The sequence below is a fragment of the Ciona intestinalis genome, chromosome 8, assembly GCF_000224145.3.
Source record: "Ciona intestinalis chromosome 8, KH, whole genome shotgun sequence".
Taxonomy (NCBI): Eukaryota; Metazoa; Chordata; class Ascidiacea; order Phlebobranchia; family Cionidae; genus Ciona; species Ciona intestinalis.
Window position 1 is genome coordinate 4923359 of NC_020173.2, and position 14074 is coordinate 4937432.

General features: G+C 34.3%; 3 protein-coding genes across 3 annotated transcripts; all 3 read left to right on the top strand.

Annotated features, from left to right (window-relative positions):
• Window positions 1-30: 30 nt before the first annotated feature.
• LOC100175929 (coiled-coil domain-containing protein 130) lies at window positions 31-3687 on the top strand. Its single transcript, XM_002129175.5, has 7 exons — window positions 31-240; window positions 536-658; window positions 905-1006; window positions 1296-1470; window positions 1683-1867; window positions 2231-2357; window positions 2576-3687. The coding sequence occupies exons 1-7, from the start codon at window positions 238-240 to the stop codon at window positions 3229-3231; spliced, it is 1371 nt and encodes a 456-aa protein (XP_002129211.1). The 5' UTR covers window positions 31-237; the 3' UTR covers window positions 3232-3687.
• On the top strand, window positions 3671-10327 carry LOC100186124 (choline transporter-like protein 1). The gene is made up of 14 exons (XM_002129146.3): window positions 3671-3866; window positions 4184-4326; window positions 4543-4633; window positions 4942-5072; window positions 5483-5631; window positions 5900-5989; window positions 6424-6560; window positions 6844-7030; window positions 7442-7613; window positions 8023-8176; window positions 8452-8535; window positions 8697-8829; window positions 8917-9161; window positions 9510-10327. Exons 1-14 carry the CDS (start codon window positions 3729-3731, stop codon window positions 9612-9614), a joined length of 1959 nt encoding a protein of 652 aa, XP_002129182.1. The 5' UTR covers window positions 3671-3728; the 3' UTR covers window positions 9615-10327.
• A 72-nt stretch (window positions 10328-10399) lies between these two features.
• On the top strand, window positions 10400-14038 carry LOC100183761. The gene is made up of 2 exons (XM_002129284.5): window positions 10400-13440; window positions 13505-14038. Exons 1-2 carry the CDS (start codon window positions 12991-12993, stop codon window positions 13871-13873), a joined length of 819 nt encoding a protein of 272 aa, XP_002129320.1. The 5' UTR covers window positions 10400-12990; the 3' UTR covers window positions 13874-14038.
• Window positions 14039-14074: the final 36 nt, after the last annotated feature.

Below are 14074 nucleotides of genomic sequence, written 5' to 3' on the forward strand. Positions count from 1 at the left end.
AAAGTTTTTGTAACATGTTATTCATTTTTAAATAGAACGACCTTGCGTTTACTTCTGTATTATTACATTCTAGGAGATTGAGTATGGCCACTGTCAATATTTACTTTACGATTGACACAAAGGTTTTACAACTCTGACTGGATTTGTTTTGCTTGTCAACTCTGTCTTCACTGTCTTTATAAAATTTAGATTTGGCTGTTGAATGCTTGTGAAGGGAAATCGTAACACAGCTCTGCAATGGTAAGTCATTTTGCATATAGAACATAGGCAATTAATACTTCATATGGTATAATTTCCGTAAAAATCTAGAGCTTGTGGGGTTTTAACCAGTTAAAAATGTATTTTAGGCATTTATCACTTTCTATGGTATAATATCTGTAAAATCAATCTATGGCAAACACGTTAATAAGTCTAATGTGGTACGTTTAGCCAGTTGTTTGTCTTCATATGCAATAAGTATTATATTCATATACAATAATAACAAATGGAAATAAATAAAAACTGCCACAACCTAACAACATTATCCCACACACAGGGTGAAAGGAAGGGAGTCAACAAATATTATCCGCCAGACTTTGATTACAAAAAACATGGATCATTGGACAGATATCATAATTCGCATCCCTTGCGAGAAAGAGCAAGGAAACTCAAATCAGAAGTAATATTAGAATGTTTAGATTTATAAACCAACTTGGTCGGTTGGTTTGATTATTTTGTTATTCGTCGCAAGGTGTATGAAACAGAACCCCCCCTGTGCTATACCGACTGACGTTTTCCAGCTACCCGAGTATAAAATAAGTTACATTCATTCATTTGAGTCGTGGATCGAGCTTGAAACCCATAGTTTTTATGGCTTAGTCTTTTTGTTTAGATATTCGACTAACAGGTACATGTTGTTTTACAGGGAATTCTCATCATACGATTTGAGATGCCGTATAATATATGGTGTGAAGGGTGTAACAGTCACATTGGAATGGGTGTTCGCTATAACGCAGAAAAGAAAAAGGTAACGTTTCTAAGTAGCAATTTACGAAATTGTACTTTAATTAATGTAGCAAGTTATATATCGAAACAATAAATAATGAGAAAATTGTTGTTCATTGGGTATATTTCAATATATTGTCTTCATTGTAACTACTTGATGTTCCTACTACTATCACCAACATTCTGTTATTTATTTTATCCAAATCCTTACTACACGTTGCCCTAACCAATGTACTTTACAAAGCTAGACACCCGGTTTAGTTTAAATGACTTCAATTGATATGGCTTACTTATAAATTCTCTACTTTCAGATTGGGAATTATTATTCCACCATCATTTACAAGTTTCGTATGAAATGTCATCTTTGTCCGCAACATTTCGAGATCCAAACGGACCCCGCAAACTGTGATTATAAGATCTTGAGTGGAGCTCGTAGGAAAGAAGAACGATGGGACGCAAAAGCGAATGAACAAATCGAAATGACTGGTATGTGCTTAAAAAGCTTATATGGGCATCAGGTTTTATTTTTTCTTTAAATGTAAACCGAAAGTTTTGATGTTGGACAAAAAAAGTTTATATCTATGAAAAACTTTAAGTTATTTTTTGTATTATTAAAATTGTTCTCATACTTTTTAACAAGTTACTAATCTTTTTGTTTATCAAAATTGTTCTAAATGCTGTTTTTATATTCTGATCAGATCATGCAGTAAAAAAGCAGTTGCTGACGGATCCTATGTTTAAGTTGGAACATGGAGTAAAAGATAAACGGAAGTTGGAATCAGTGATCCCAAGTCTCTCTGAACTCCAGGACTTCCAGGAGGAGAAAAAAGATGATTATCTTCTTAATAAAGCGCTTAGGAATAAATTTCGATCAGAAAAAAAGGTATTACTGTTTTCGTAACAGTTTTTAAACTATTTGGTTAGCGAATAACAGTGTAGAAACTTAAATATATATTTTGTATAAAACTGAACATAATTTACACAAATTGTGTTGCTATACTATGAACTTTCCACAAAGTAAAGTCTTTGGCCTGTTCATGTCCTAATGTGTTTTCATATAGACTGTATAAACATTGACATTGTGACGAGTAATGTTTGCGAGTTTCTATGATAATTACTTGCCAGAGATTTTTTAGTGGATTTTAGCGGTTTAGAATTGATAGTGATTATTGTGAAGTAATTTAAAAAACATGTCACACTCTTTTAATGTATATATCTTTGTTTTTGGTATATTTCCGATGTTCAGAGATTAGAAGAGACTGCTAGGAGTGATAAAGCTTTGTTGGATAAATCCTCTCTTGATATTAAGCTACTGCCTGAATCTGAAGAAGATAAAAAGATGGCAGAGTTATTGAAATACCAAACTGTAAAATGTAAGTTTTAACAATATACATTATTTCACATTTATATTATTAAAGTTTAAAGATTGTTTTTTAAATCATTTTTTGGAGAAATTTTGCAATGCCTGTATTTTAGCTAGGCAGAAACTAGAAAGTAAAATACTTAACGGACTAGCCAAAAAATGATGCATATACAACAATTTTTAACTTCTATAACCCCTAATTAAAATTGTGTTATTTCATGTTTATAGCTTTGGAAATGAGTCTGAAAGAAAGTCGATCTGAAATTATTCACCAACCAATATTACCGCAAAATCCTTCCGCAAAAACTGAGGAAATTTTGGGCCAAATTGGAGCCAAACTTCCGAAATCGCTGACCTCAGCAATTCTTTCAAAATCCCCAACTAATTTATGGAGTACCTCCAATAACTCTAGCAGTGTAAAAATTCCTGCTCTTGCCAAAAATCTTGGAATAAAAGTTACAAAGAGAAAACGTAGCGCTTCTGAATCTGAAACTAAGTTTTCCAAACCAGCGAAACATTCAAGAACAAAGAGTGAAGCAACTCAATCTAATCAAAATCAGACGTTAACTAAACCATCCTCAAGAACTACAAACGAAAATTCAAACTTTGTACAGTCAACAGCAAAAAATGTGACTTCGAATGAAAATGGTCAAAAAACTGACTCAAGCAGAACACTGACACCCAGTTTGCAGGGAGTAAAGGAAACCAAATCCACCGGCAAATCAGAGCCTGCTGTAACTCCCAGTACAAGCCACACCACGCAGTATATGCAAGATAGGAGAACTGATAAAGAATTAGAAACAGTTATAAAGACCATACCAGCTAAAACAGCATCGTGTTTAGTAGCTGATTATTCAGATTCAAGCACAGATGAAAATACTTAACGTGATCGACTTTATAGCAAAAATTTACTATTATAATTGCTGATACATAAATATAAGCATTTAATGCAGTTAACCTGTCATAGTGGCTTGGCATGCTCTGTTATTTCATTTTACCCGTGTTTATAATATAAACTAATACGTGGTTCAAATACTTTATATAAATAGTTGTGAACGTAATTCTGACATTTTACATTCATGGTTCACATGGTGCTATTCAATATACAATCTGTTTGAATTGAAACCATCCAAACGCTCCCTTTAACTTCCGTTACTTAAACATTCTTGCATGTAGTAGCAGTTTGAATAACTTGATTTAATTTAAAATATTTGAAAATAAAGCCTTTTAACTACTTGGTCACTAAAAATGATATAAAATTTTAACATATTGGCACATTTTACACTGTGCATGAAATTAGTTCCATTACTTTCGTAAAATTTTAACATTTGTTTCCACAGCATATCTCTAATTATAGGATATTGAATAAGATACTGTTAGCATGGGTTGCTGCTACAGTGCTGCAAGGTCTATGCGAGGAGATGAACCACCTCAACCATCAAAGTGGAAACCATTGGAGAAAAGATCATGTACTGATGTCATTCCACTCATTGTATTCACTTTATTCTTTATTGGAATGGTGAGTATAATATTGAAATACGCATTGGAAAATAGATTGTTTCTACTTATATTTTATGGTTGCTTTTTCTCATATACAAAGAATTTTTTTTTTTTCTATTTATTTATATTTTGGGTTGCTTTACTGATTATGCCAACTTATGATTTTGTGTTGTTGTTGTTTTCTACTAAATGTGTTCAATTCACAGGGTCATTATAATTTTAGAATTTTCTATGTGGGTGAGGTCCCGCAGCATGCGTCCTAGGATTTGGGCCAGACTTAGCACCATACTTCCCCCCATACAATTTTAGAATAGAAATAACATTTTACAACTGCAGATGCTGATTGCTGGTTTCGCAATCGTTAACGGAGCAGCTTATCGAATGATAAATGGTTTTGATAGCTACGGGAACGTTTGCAGTAAAAAGAACACGCCCATTTCAAGTCACCCATTATCCGGGCTTGACCAAACTGGAAAACCGTAAGAAAATCTATTATATTTTAGGTTAATTCGAATTTATGATTATACATTTTGCAGATATGTGTTTTGAAACTTTTTTATAGGTTTTGATTATTTTGAATTCATGATTCGGCAATATACAGTCATACAGATATGTGTTTTAAAAATCTTTTGTATGCTTTGATGATAAGGGGTTTATTATTCTGCATTTTACAGAAGTTTATGTTGAATTTACAGATATGTGTTCTTTATGAATGTGGCAAATGGTTACAAATCTTTGGAAATCTGTGTTTCAAAATGTCCAGATCGAGAACTCTACTCCATGAACGTGAGTTTTCATGTTTTTTTTCAATTTTGAAAACTTATTAACAGTTGGATATACACCTTGGTGTACATAGCGAGACCTTCAAATAAAATATTCTTCTCCAAAACTAAAAGAAACTTAAGCTACAGCCAGCACAAAAAGGAATAATGATTTTAACAAAAGTGACTTTGGCTAGTGGCTATACAATCATTAATTAAATTTGATGGTAATATAAAAACACTTTGTTAATGCCATCTGTATAATGGTCCTCTGTAATGTTCGTAGTTACTTTTTATTGGAACCCAAAAATTGATTTTGAATATTTTTTCCAGGATGTGCACAACTTTTTCCTTGAGACCGGTTCCCAACTTTGTGATTACAGTTTACCACCAGACCAATATTTAAGCAGTGCTGCTGCCAGTAGTACAACTGGACCCTGTCCTGTGTTCCCAGTTTTAAGAAGGTTTAAACACTTACTTGATAAATGTCATAATTAGATTTGTAAACATGTCTTTTTTATACTTGTCACGCCCATTTACAAGTTACCAAGTGTCCAATTCTGTGGGTGATATTTTAGACTCATTAGAGCTGGAGGAATCATCATTAAGTGACTTTCGTCAGTTGCCTATGTACATACATGTTACTTATTTCAAAGCAACCATTTTTGCCGCTTTACCTTCAGAAACTGATATCGTCAAAACTAAATGTTAATTGTATTCCCAAATTCCTAAAGTCAAAAAAATGTAAGTAACTTAACAGTGATTTTTGTCACTCCACATCATTTGTTGTAAAGAGAAATCATCATGCTACTTCCTTCATAAGCTGATATAGCCAAAACAATGTGTATTCCTAAATTCCTAAACTTTATTACAGTTCTCAAGTCCTATACCGGTGCGTGCCAGACAACATTGGAACTTTTCTTATTGATCTTCTGGTCAACAGTCTCGACCCAGTAAACAGAATCATAAGCGATATTTACTTGTGCAGATATTCCATCATCGGATTATGTTTCTTGTCGCTTTGTAAGTAAAACTCAGGACTTATTAAGTTAGTTCCAACTGTTGTATTCTTATAGTACTGACAGAATTTATATATTTTTGGATTACATATTCAACTTTAAAAAAAAGCTTTAATATTTCACATGTTTTGGTTATTGGTGAATGAAAATTATTATTTTAGTGATAATAAATTAGTTTACTGTAAATTTGTTTTTATAGGTAAACCACTAGACCTAACTAAAATTGTTGACTGTGTTACAGAAATAACTTATTGTTGTAATTTTTTCTCTAGTTGTGGCGTTCATTGTGGTTTTGCTTCTCCGTTACTTGGCCAGTGTTGTAGTTTACATTATAAACATTGTGGTGGTGATAGCATCTATTGGTAAGTAGACTCAATTATTCTGTTTTGAAGTATTTTTCTTGATGTTTTTTTATGAGGGCCTACCGCATGTGAAGTACTTGTATTAAATTTGTCTTTTATGTAAGAGGGTTTTGAAAATTTCATTCTTTTTTAGGGTTTTGAAAAATCATTCCTTTTTAAAATGAATTTTAAGCTACATAATATATAGTGAAGTGGGGAAGACGGGACATCTTTAGCACTGAATATCCGAATGTTCTGATCCTGTTTTAAACAATTAACAACGGTCTATGGGAATTCAAAGATATGGTTTTAATTCTTTGAATGTTCTTTGTTAACTACAAATGGGGCGGAAAAATAAAATAAAAAGATGCCCCATTTCCCCCAACCCACTATAAACAGTTAGGCATGACATATTTTCATATTATTGACGTATGTGACATATTGTTTATCTACAGCTGGTACATCTATGCTATGGTGGATGTACGCAACATCCCTTAATTCAATCAACACAGCACCTCCTGAGAAACTTTCCCAGAGTAAAGCTGACAGTCAAGCTCTACTATGGTACTCCATTGCTGCCACTGTTGTTACTGTGAGTGTTTTACAAATCATTTTGTTTCAGGATTGATGTATTCCATTTCGGGCAGACCCATTTTCAATAGTAAAAAGTAATACTTAGCCTATGATTAAACTTATGATGTTATATATTTTTCATGAAATAAAAAAAATATATTTAGCATAAAATAAAATGCTTAATTCAACTAAAACATACCCTTGATTTCTTTTATTTTTATTTATACTAGTTTTATCAATTTGTTTTTATAATGTTATATTAATTTTTTTTCCTTTAGTTTAAAAAAATCTGTTTCTTAAAGGTTGTGTTACTTCTCCTTATACTCGTCATGAGAAAAAGAGTCGCTCTCACAGTCGATTTGTTCCATGAAGCTGGTAAGTGCATGGTACACATGCCTGCCTTGATGATTCAACCATTGTGGACTTTTCTTGTCCTTATTATGTTCTGGATGGGATGGGTTGTTGTGTTTGGATTCATTGCATTTTCAGGTATTTTGGTCACTTTTACTAAAATCACATAAGTTTTTTTGCCACACATATTATATGATGCGTAAATGGTCATCTCTTATGTGGTGGAGAATGAGTGGCAACTTTTCTTCACCATTTTAATACATGTCTCTTATATACTTGACAGTATGTATGAGGTACATAGAAGCCAACAGCTATACTTATTACTTAGCAACATAAACATATCTTTCTAATTTAAATCTATAAATAACTGAAATCGGAAATAATCTTGCTAAATTATCAGTAGGGTAAAAATATAGTTTTCGGTGTAAAAATGAATACCAAAAAATGTGAAATCACCCTCGTTTCAAAGATTGCGTAACATTTCACCCTGGGACCCCTAACAATACCCAATGCAGACCATTAGCTTTACATTATCTTATCATGCACCAGGCACTAAGGTGATGGACCCCATTCACCCTGGTTGGGTACGTTACAATGCAACTGCTCCCATTCATTACATGTGGTGGTATCATGTAGTAGGGCTAGTGTGGGTAAGTGAGTTCATATTAGCTTGTCAGCAGATGGTGATCGCTGGTGCTGTGGCAAAGCATTACTTTACAAGGTGGGCATGGCTTGGATTTAATGTTTTATTAACATTAAGCAATGTTTGTGTGTGTTTATTTTATTACATTGTCATTAATAACTGTTGATATGACTACTTTACAACCAGTGAATCACAAATTAGTTTTTAAGGTATGTGAAATTTTGTAGACTTTTCGTAAATTTTTGGTCATTGGTATACAATGATATGTCGATCTAATTAAAAATATCTAAGTCACAAGTCATAAAAGAGAAATGATCAGTTATGTTAAACTTCCTGACAAGAACACTTTGCCTTTATAAGTTAGAATGCTATTGGTGTAACAGCGCTTAAATACACCATATTTGTCTTTCAATACTATGACTCATTATTAGTCAAATGATAAATGAATGATAATTATCTTTATCTTCACTATGATAAATTTCCTCAGAGATAAGAAGAAGTTGGGAGCTCCCATCATCTCCTCCATGGGGAGGTTGATCTCTAACCATCTTGGATCTTGTGCTCTCGGATCATTCATCATCATCTTAGTGAAGATTCCTCGGTGTATCCTGATGTACCTCAGCCGGCAGATCAAGGACTCAGTGAATGAAAATTTTAATAATATTTATTTTTTATTTGAAAATTTAATTATATATAAGTTTTTTTTATTTATTAAAAAGCTAATTTGGTGCTCATGAAGTTAAAATATATACAGTAAGGACCTGGTGCTATGAAAATGTAACTTCTCAAAAATCAAGTCCAACCAATTGAGATAATTTCTCCTAAATGGCATTGTCTGAACAGAGTATATTTAAAATGATTTTTGTCTTATACGTTTTGGTAGCACCATATAAATCTTCTAACTGTTTATTCACAGCCGAACATGTTAGCAAAACTGATGGTCAAATGTTGCATCTGTTGTTTATGGGTGTTGGAGAAATGCCTAAGGTACCTCAACTATGTAAGTAAATACTATTTGTATCGTTTGTTATTAAAATTAATAAAATTTTTGGTAAATATTTATTTGTGGAATTTATTTTGAAATTTTGCGCTTTTTTACCTAAAATTTTAGGGTTTAAAAGTTTGTATTTTTTTATTTTTATGGTGACATTTTTGTTGCAGAATGCATATTCTCTTGTTGCAATAAATGGAACCCACTTTTGTAAATCAGCATGCGATGCTGTGGCCACCTTGCTTTCAAATGCATTGAGGGTAATTGCCATTAACTCGGTTGGGGCATTTGTTCTGTTTCTGGGTAAGTGAGTTAAAAAAGATTTTCACAATACTGAAGAGATATTTTGGCAGGATTATGGGTAATTTTTTTTCATTGTTTTATTTCCAGGCAAACTACTGGTGGTAGCGATAGTAGCTGGCGTTGGTGGAATTCTGGTGGTCAAATTTCACCCGAATGTAAACTACATAGCAGCCCCTGTTGGTTTAATTGCCGTATTCTCATACCTCACTGCGCACTGCTTCATATCTATATATGAGATGTCTATTGACACCTTGCTGTTGTGTTTCTGTGAGGATAGTCGAGTAAACGATGGAACGCCTGGAAAAGAGTATTTCATGCCTAAGTCACTCATGGTAAGTCTTCTGTTTTCAGCTTGTGACTCATGAATATGTCCCCAATACTCACTTAACCACATTCCGAACACAATGCAGTGACTCGAACACTTGCTCATGGTAACTTGGCTGTACTGAAGTCTACTGTAGCTATCTTTTATAAACCAACATTTTTCATTCCTGTCCTGGTAACATTGCAAACAAAACTTTTGAATATTAAAGCTGTTTGTTTTATACAACAGAATCGAAAATTAAAAATAAATTATAAATACAATTCCTAATCCTCAACTACCAATAACAACTAAATGATATTTGATACTCAAACATAGTAAAATTCCAGTATATGACAATCATCTTATTTTCACACAGACCTATGTTAAGAACAGCAGCAAACACATTAGCAAGCTTGAAGGTAAATCTCACAAAAACTCAGAGAATGAAGAAAGCATGAGACTTGAGAGCCCTAATGCTTGAAGCACTTGAACATAATGTGTAAAATTATTGGGAATGAATTTTTATTGTGGGTATGGCCGTATGGACTTTATGTACTGTATGTACTATGGGGTGATGGAAGTGTTTTTGTTGTATGCAAATATCTTGTTTTGTTGAGGTACCTTCATTCTTTTTACTTTTTAATTCCCATCATGCTAAAAGCTTAATTTCTACTTTTTTTATATCAATATTATTTTCTTACAATGGACTGAAAGGGTCGTGCAGGTCGTAAAACAATAATAGTTGTGTTAACCTGAATGTATGGAACATGTTATTACAAGTGTACTCTTAAAAAAAACTCTGAAGCAAACCCTTATTCTACAGATCAAACACCAAATACACTTTTTTCAATTATAATGAAATGCCATTTAAAGAGTGGTGCTGTGACCAACTTAAACTTTTTTCATGTAACACCATTTCTGTTTGTATAAAATTACTTTAACATTCGGTGCATGCATTTTTTAACAAATAGTTAAATACATCTTCTGTAATTTTATATTTTCATCCCATTGTGAACATTAGATGCGTCATATTATGTTTTTTTAGGTTTATTAAAAATGTACGACTTTACTGTAAGTAAGAACTATTTACCTTGAAAAGTATAAATTTGAACTGCGTTATGGTGAAAATAATTTGGTTACGTCGAACTTGTAAAAATTGCACCTTAAGATTTTTAATAAACAAAAATCAAGATAGTTAACAAGTTCAGATCTTGCAGGTTACTTATAGTTGGCAATAAGACAGCAAACAGGCTTTAATTTTTATAGATCGTTTTATATTCAAAGCTTTCATGAAAACACGTTCCAACGTAGTTAGGAAATAAAGTTTTATTTTGTTTACTGGCTTTTAAACAATTTAATATACTCTCCTTGAAGGTGTACACATCGTTTTACCAGGTTCGGTTGTATTTAGTTGGTCAACTCTTTGCATAGCAGCTTATTTGAAGCAGCACTTTTATACAAGTTGCTTTTAACCGTTTTCAGTTAAGGTGGAAATTAAAAACGGTAATATCAATAGGAACCTGTATTATATAGCTAAAACAGTAACAAACTCATATAGTAGGGTGGGGTAAAAAAGGACATGTTTTCATTCTCTTGCCCCGTATCATTTGATAGTAAACAAAAGGCTTTCAAGAACAGTTACAGAATTGAACAAGCAGCTCAACTTGTTAAGTGATAAAAACATATATGAGCCTACACTGAAAACATACTTTGTAGTTTACAACAACTGTTATGCATAAGAAGATGGATCAAACTCAATATGGAAGGTTTTGCAACAAACGATCCGTTATTTATGTATCTGGAATGATGGGAAGTAGCAGTGTTGGAAGCAGTTGCACTTTGTCTTCTTTCGAACTATTTGCCGCAACAGAAGTTCGAGCTTTGAAATGTTGGCTTAAATTGGATGGAGATGATAAATTTGTAATTGTGATAAACAGATCTGGTTTCTGCGATTGGAACTTCGCTGGGTTCGAACCCAAGCAAAGTATGATAAAGGAAATCAACGAGAAAGTTCAGAAAGCAATTTCTGCATGCAACTGCAACGCCATTCATGCAATTGTTGTGGGTCACAGTCACGGCGCAAAATGCGTTGAAATTGCTTTCCAAACTTGTGGAATAGATGGAAATGGACAAGAGGAAAGACGACAGAAGATTAGGATGCAATCAGCCATTATAACCTTGGGGGCAACGCGTTTTGTTAAGAACTCCGCGGCAAAGCTATTCGTTATGACAACATCAACGTATAGTATATAAATTAGGCTAAGTGCTCGTATAACGAAATGATGATACGGACTCTTGGCTTGATGCTAACATAGGAGGGAGTGGTAAACGAAATATAGGCTACCGTTGTAAAATTGTAATTGTTAAACCGCTATGCGAGGCTACATTTGTTTCTTTCAATAAATTGTAACGAAGTATTTTTAGATTGTCTTAAACTGCCACTATAAGAACGACAAAGTGGTGAACAGAACAAGAGCACGAGAGTGGGTAAACGGGCCAGACTATACTGTGAAGGAGCTCGGGGTTTTCACAAGGCAAACACCACAAATTTGCCACTGTACTTGCTGCCCTCCATGCGTGGTAGAGAGTGAGAAAGAATATGCCGAGTCATCTGAATCCAATGATGCAGCGGAAGAAGAATCCCAGCCTAAAAAAGTAATTGCTGCTCACTGTGCAGTTGAATACGTGCAGTGCAAGACGTTAAAGGGAATACTTGAAGGATATTTAAATGGATGAAAAGGCTCTTAATGTTATATACGGTTTTCGCTCTTTGTTCATTTATTTTTTAATGTAGTTTTGATTACTTCGCAGTCGGCGCAACGGTCAGGCATGAACAAAAAGTTCGTTACAAACAATTAAACAGCAGTCGCCATGCACTATGTAACACGCGTGTATGTATTTGGCGTTTAAATTCACGCCACGAAATGTGCGAGACATTGTTTTTGTGTAAATGTGACTTTTAAATTATAGGTCGCTATATCGCTTATTGTAGAGTGGGGGAAGATGGGACACCTTTAGCATTTTCCAAATATCCTAATCACGTTTCAAACAATTAACAGCGGTCTACGGGAGTTGGGAGGATACGGCATTATAATTCTTTGAATGTTCTTTGTTTACAAAAATGGGACGAGAAAATAGAATGAAAAGGTGTCCCATCTTACCCCAGCCTACTATACCCCTCTCCATACATCGTTGATTTCGCTATGTGTTTTCAACTATTTGAAACTGTTCAACCGATTAGTTGTATTCAAATAATGTCTACACCATCAGTGTTTCACGATTCAAAGACCTTAACATAAATATAGTTTAGCAAGATTTCGTCACATACTTACACTGCTACAGAATACAATTTTGGGAAAAATTACAACTATAAAATTTGAATAAAACGTAATAAACATTAGGAAACACTGAAAAGAGAATGGGGAAAATCCGACTGGTGCAATGTTTTTAAATAGAAGGGGGGACGGGGAAGCTTTGTTTGGTATTGTGTTACTTGAATGTGAACCTTATTGGAGTGTTAACTTTGTTGTGTCCTATTGTCCTGTCGCGTTATTTCATTTTATAGTGCAATACAAATGTTACGTCACTATAATAATGAAAGGCAAGGTTGAAAATACCTTTGGAAGAAAAACAGAGCAGAGTCGAGCCGTATATGGTTTCCTATCTGTGTTTACCTTGACGACGTCAACTTATTCAAAAAGAATCTAGTTTAGAACATATACGTCATACGTCTAGGGCCTATAAGTATAGGGGAAGAACCAGATTACGTACCGAAAAAAAGTCGTGGGGGGTTGCAACAAAACTGTTATAAAAAGACCCCGACGAACTCGATGCCAAAACAGTAAAGAAAATTAAAGATGGCAGATGCTGTGAATTACAAACATGAATTATGCTGCGCACGAAAGATAATTTATGTCTCGGGACAAAAGAGTTCCAGCGTATTTGGTGGTTGGGTTCCTCTGGATGATGTCTGTAAAAAGCTTGCCAAGTGGTTTAAAGTGTCAAGATCCTGCTTTAAACGCATTGAAAATGACAGCGTGTACTTCGAAATCAATAGAAAGATAGAAGCATTACCGGTTTCTCCCACAGTCGTTTCTAACATTCAAGCCGAAGTAAAAAAATCAGTCGCAAGTTGTGAATGCAAAAACCTGAACACGATCGTATTAGCCCACAGCCATGGAGCAAAATGCGTCAGTCATGCTTTCCGGTCGTTTAATCTTAACCCTGGTGATCTTACTAACATATATAACAAGACTGCTATTTTGACTTTTGGTGCCACTCAAATGGTGCAGTCTTCAGCTTCCACGGTAAGCTATGGGTAATTTCCATCAGAACATGGTTTTGTCTTACGTTGTTGTTTTTCTAATATAGGTGACCCGGAACTTCTATTTTAGGAACGACTCCGTCGTTTCTTTTTGTAGACAATTGTTATGGACATCGCACGATAACTGCAATGTCGTTCCGCTTGGACCTTTTAAAAGGGAAAGCAGAACTGTTTTCAAGTGTTCTTGCTGCCAGAATACTGCGCCTGAAAGTGACGTTTGTCCCGCCGGCGTCGTCGCGACTTTAGTCAACCGTTTTCAGAGCTGTAGCACAGGTGAAGATGCCCAACCCCAGCGGCCACAAAGTCGCCTGGTGGGTCTAGGCAGTGGAGCTGTGGTCGCACATTTTATAGAAGACTACATCGAATGCAAAACGATGAAACGCCATGTAAAGGAACTGCTGTTGGTTCCGCGTTGAATGCACATTTGCTACTTGTATTTACCGAGTGATGGTCCGTATACCTGATGCACGCCTTACGTCACACGGTTGTTGTCGCTTTGTCTTTATTTACGAATCATACTTTTTAATAGCATACTATAAAATATAAGTGGTTTTAATATTTAGAATAAAAAGTGTAAACTGTACAACGTGCGTGTCCCCTTATATGTTATTCGAGAA

What these genes read in the sequence shown, in the direction of transcription:
- LOC100175929 (XM_002129175.5), top strand. An exon ending in CAAGGAAACTCAAATCAGAA is followed by an intron (nt 659 to 904) that starts GTAATATTAGAA and finishes GTTGTTTTACAG; the next exon opens with GGAATTCTCATCATACGATT. An exon ending in ATAACGCAGAAAAGAAAAAG is followed by an intron (nt 1,007 to 1,295) that starts GTAACGTTTCTA and finishes CTCTACTTTCAG; the next exon opens with ATTGGGAATTATTATTCCAC.
- LOC100186124 (XM_002129146.3), top strand. Translation starts at nt 3,729, where the DNA reads ATGGGTTGCTGCTACAGTGCTGCAAGGTCTATGCGAGGAGATGAACCA. An exon ending in TGGATTCATTGCATTTTCAG is followed by an intron (nt 7,031 to 7,441) that starts GTATTTTGGTCA and finishes ATCATGCACCAG; the next exon opens with GCACTAAGGTGATGGACCCC. An exon ending in GGCATTTGTTCTGTTTCTGG is followed by an intron (nt 8,830 to 8,916) that starts GTAAGTGAGTTA and finishes TTTTATTTCCAG; the next exon opens with GCAAACTACTGGTGGTAGCG.
- LOC100183761 (XM_002129284.5), top strand. Translation starts at nt 12,991, where the DNA reads ATGGCAGATGCTGTGAATTACAAACATGAATTATGCTGCGCACGAAAG. An exon ending in TGCAGTCTTCAGCTTCCACG is followed by an intron (nt 13,441 to 13,504) that starts GTAAGCTATGGG and finishes TTTCTAATATAG; the next exon opens with GTGACCCGGAACTTCTATTT.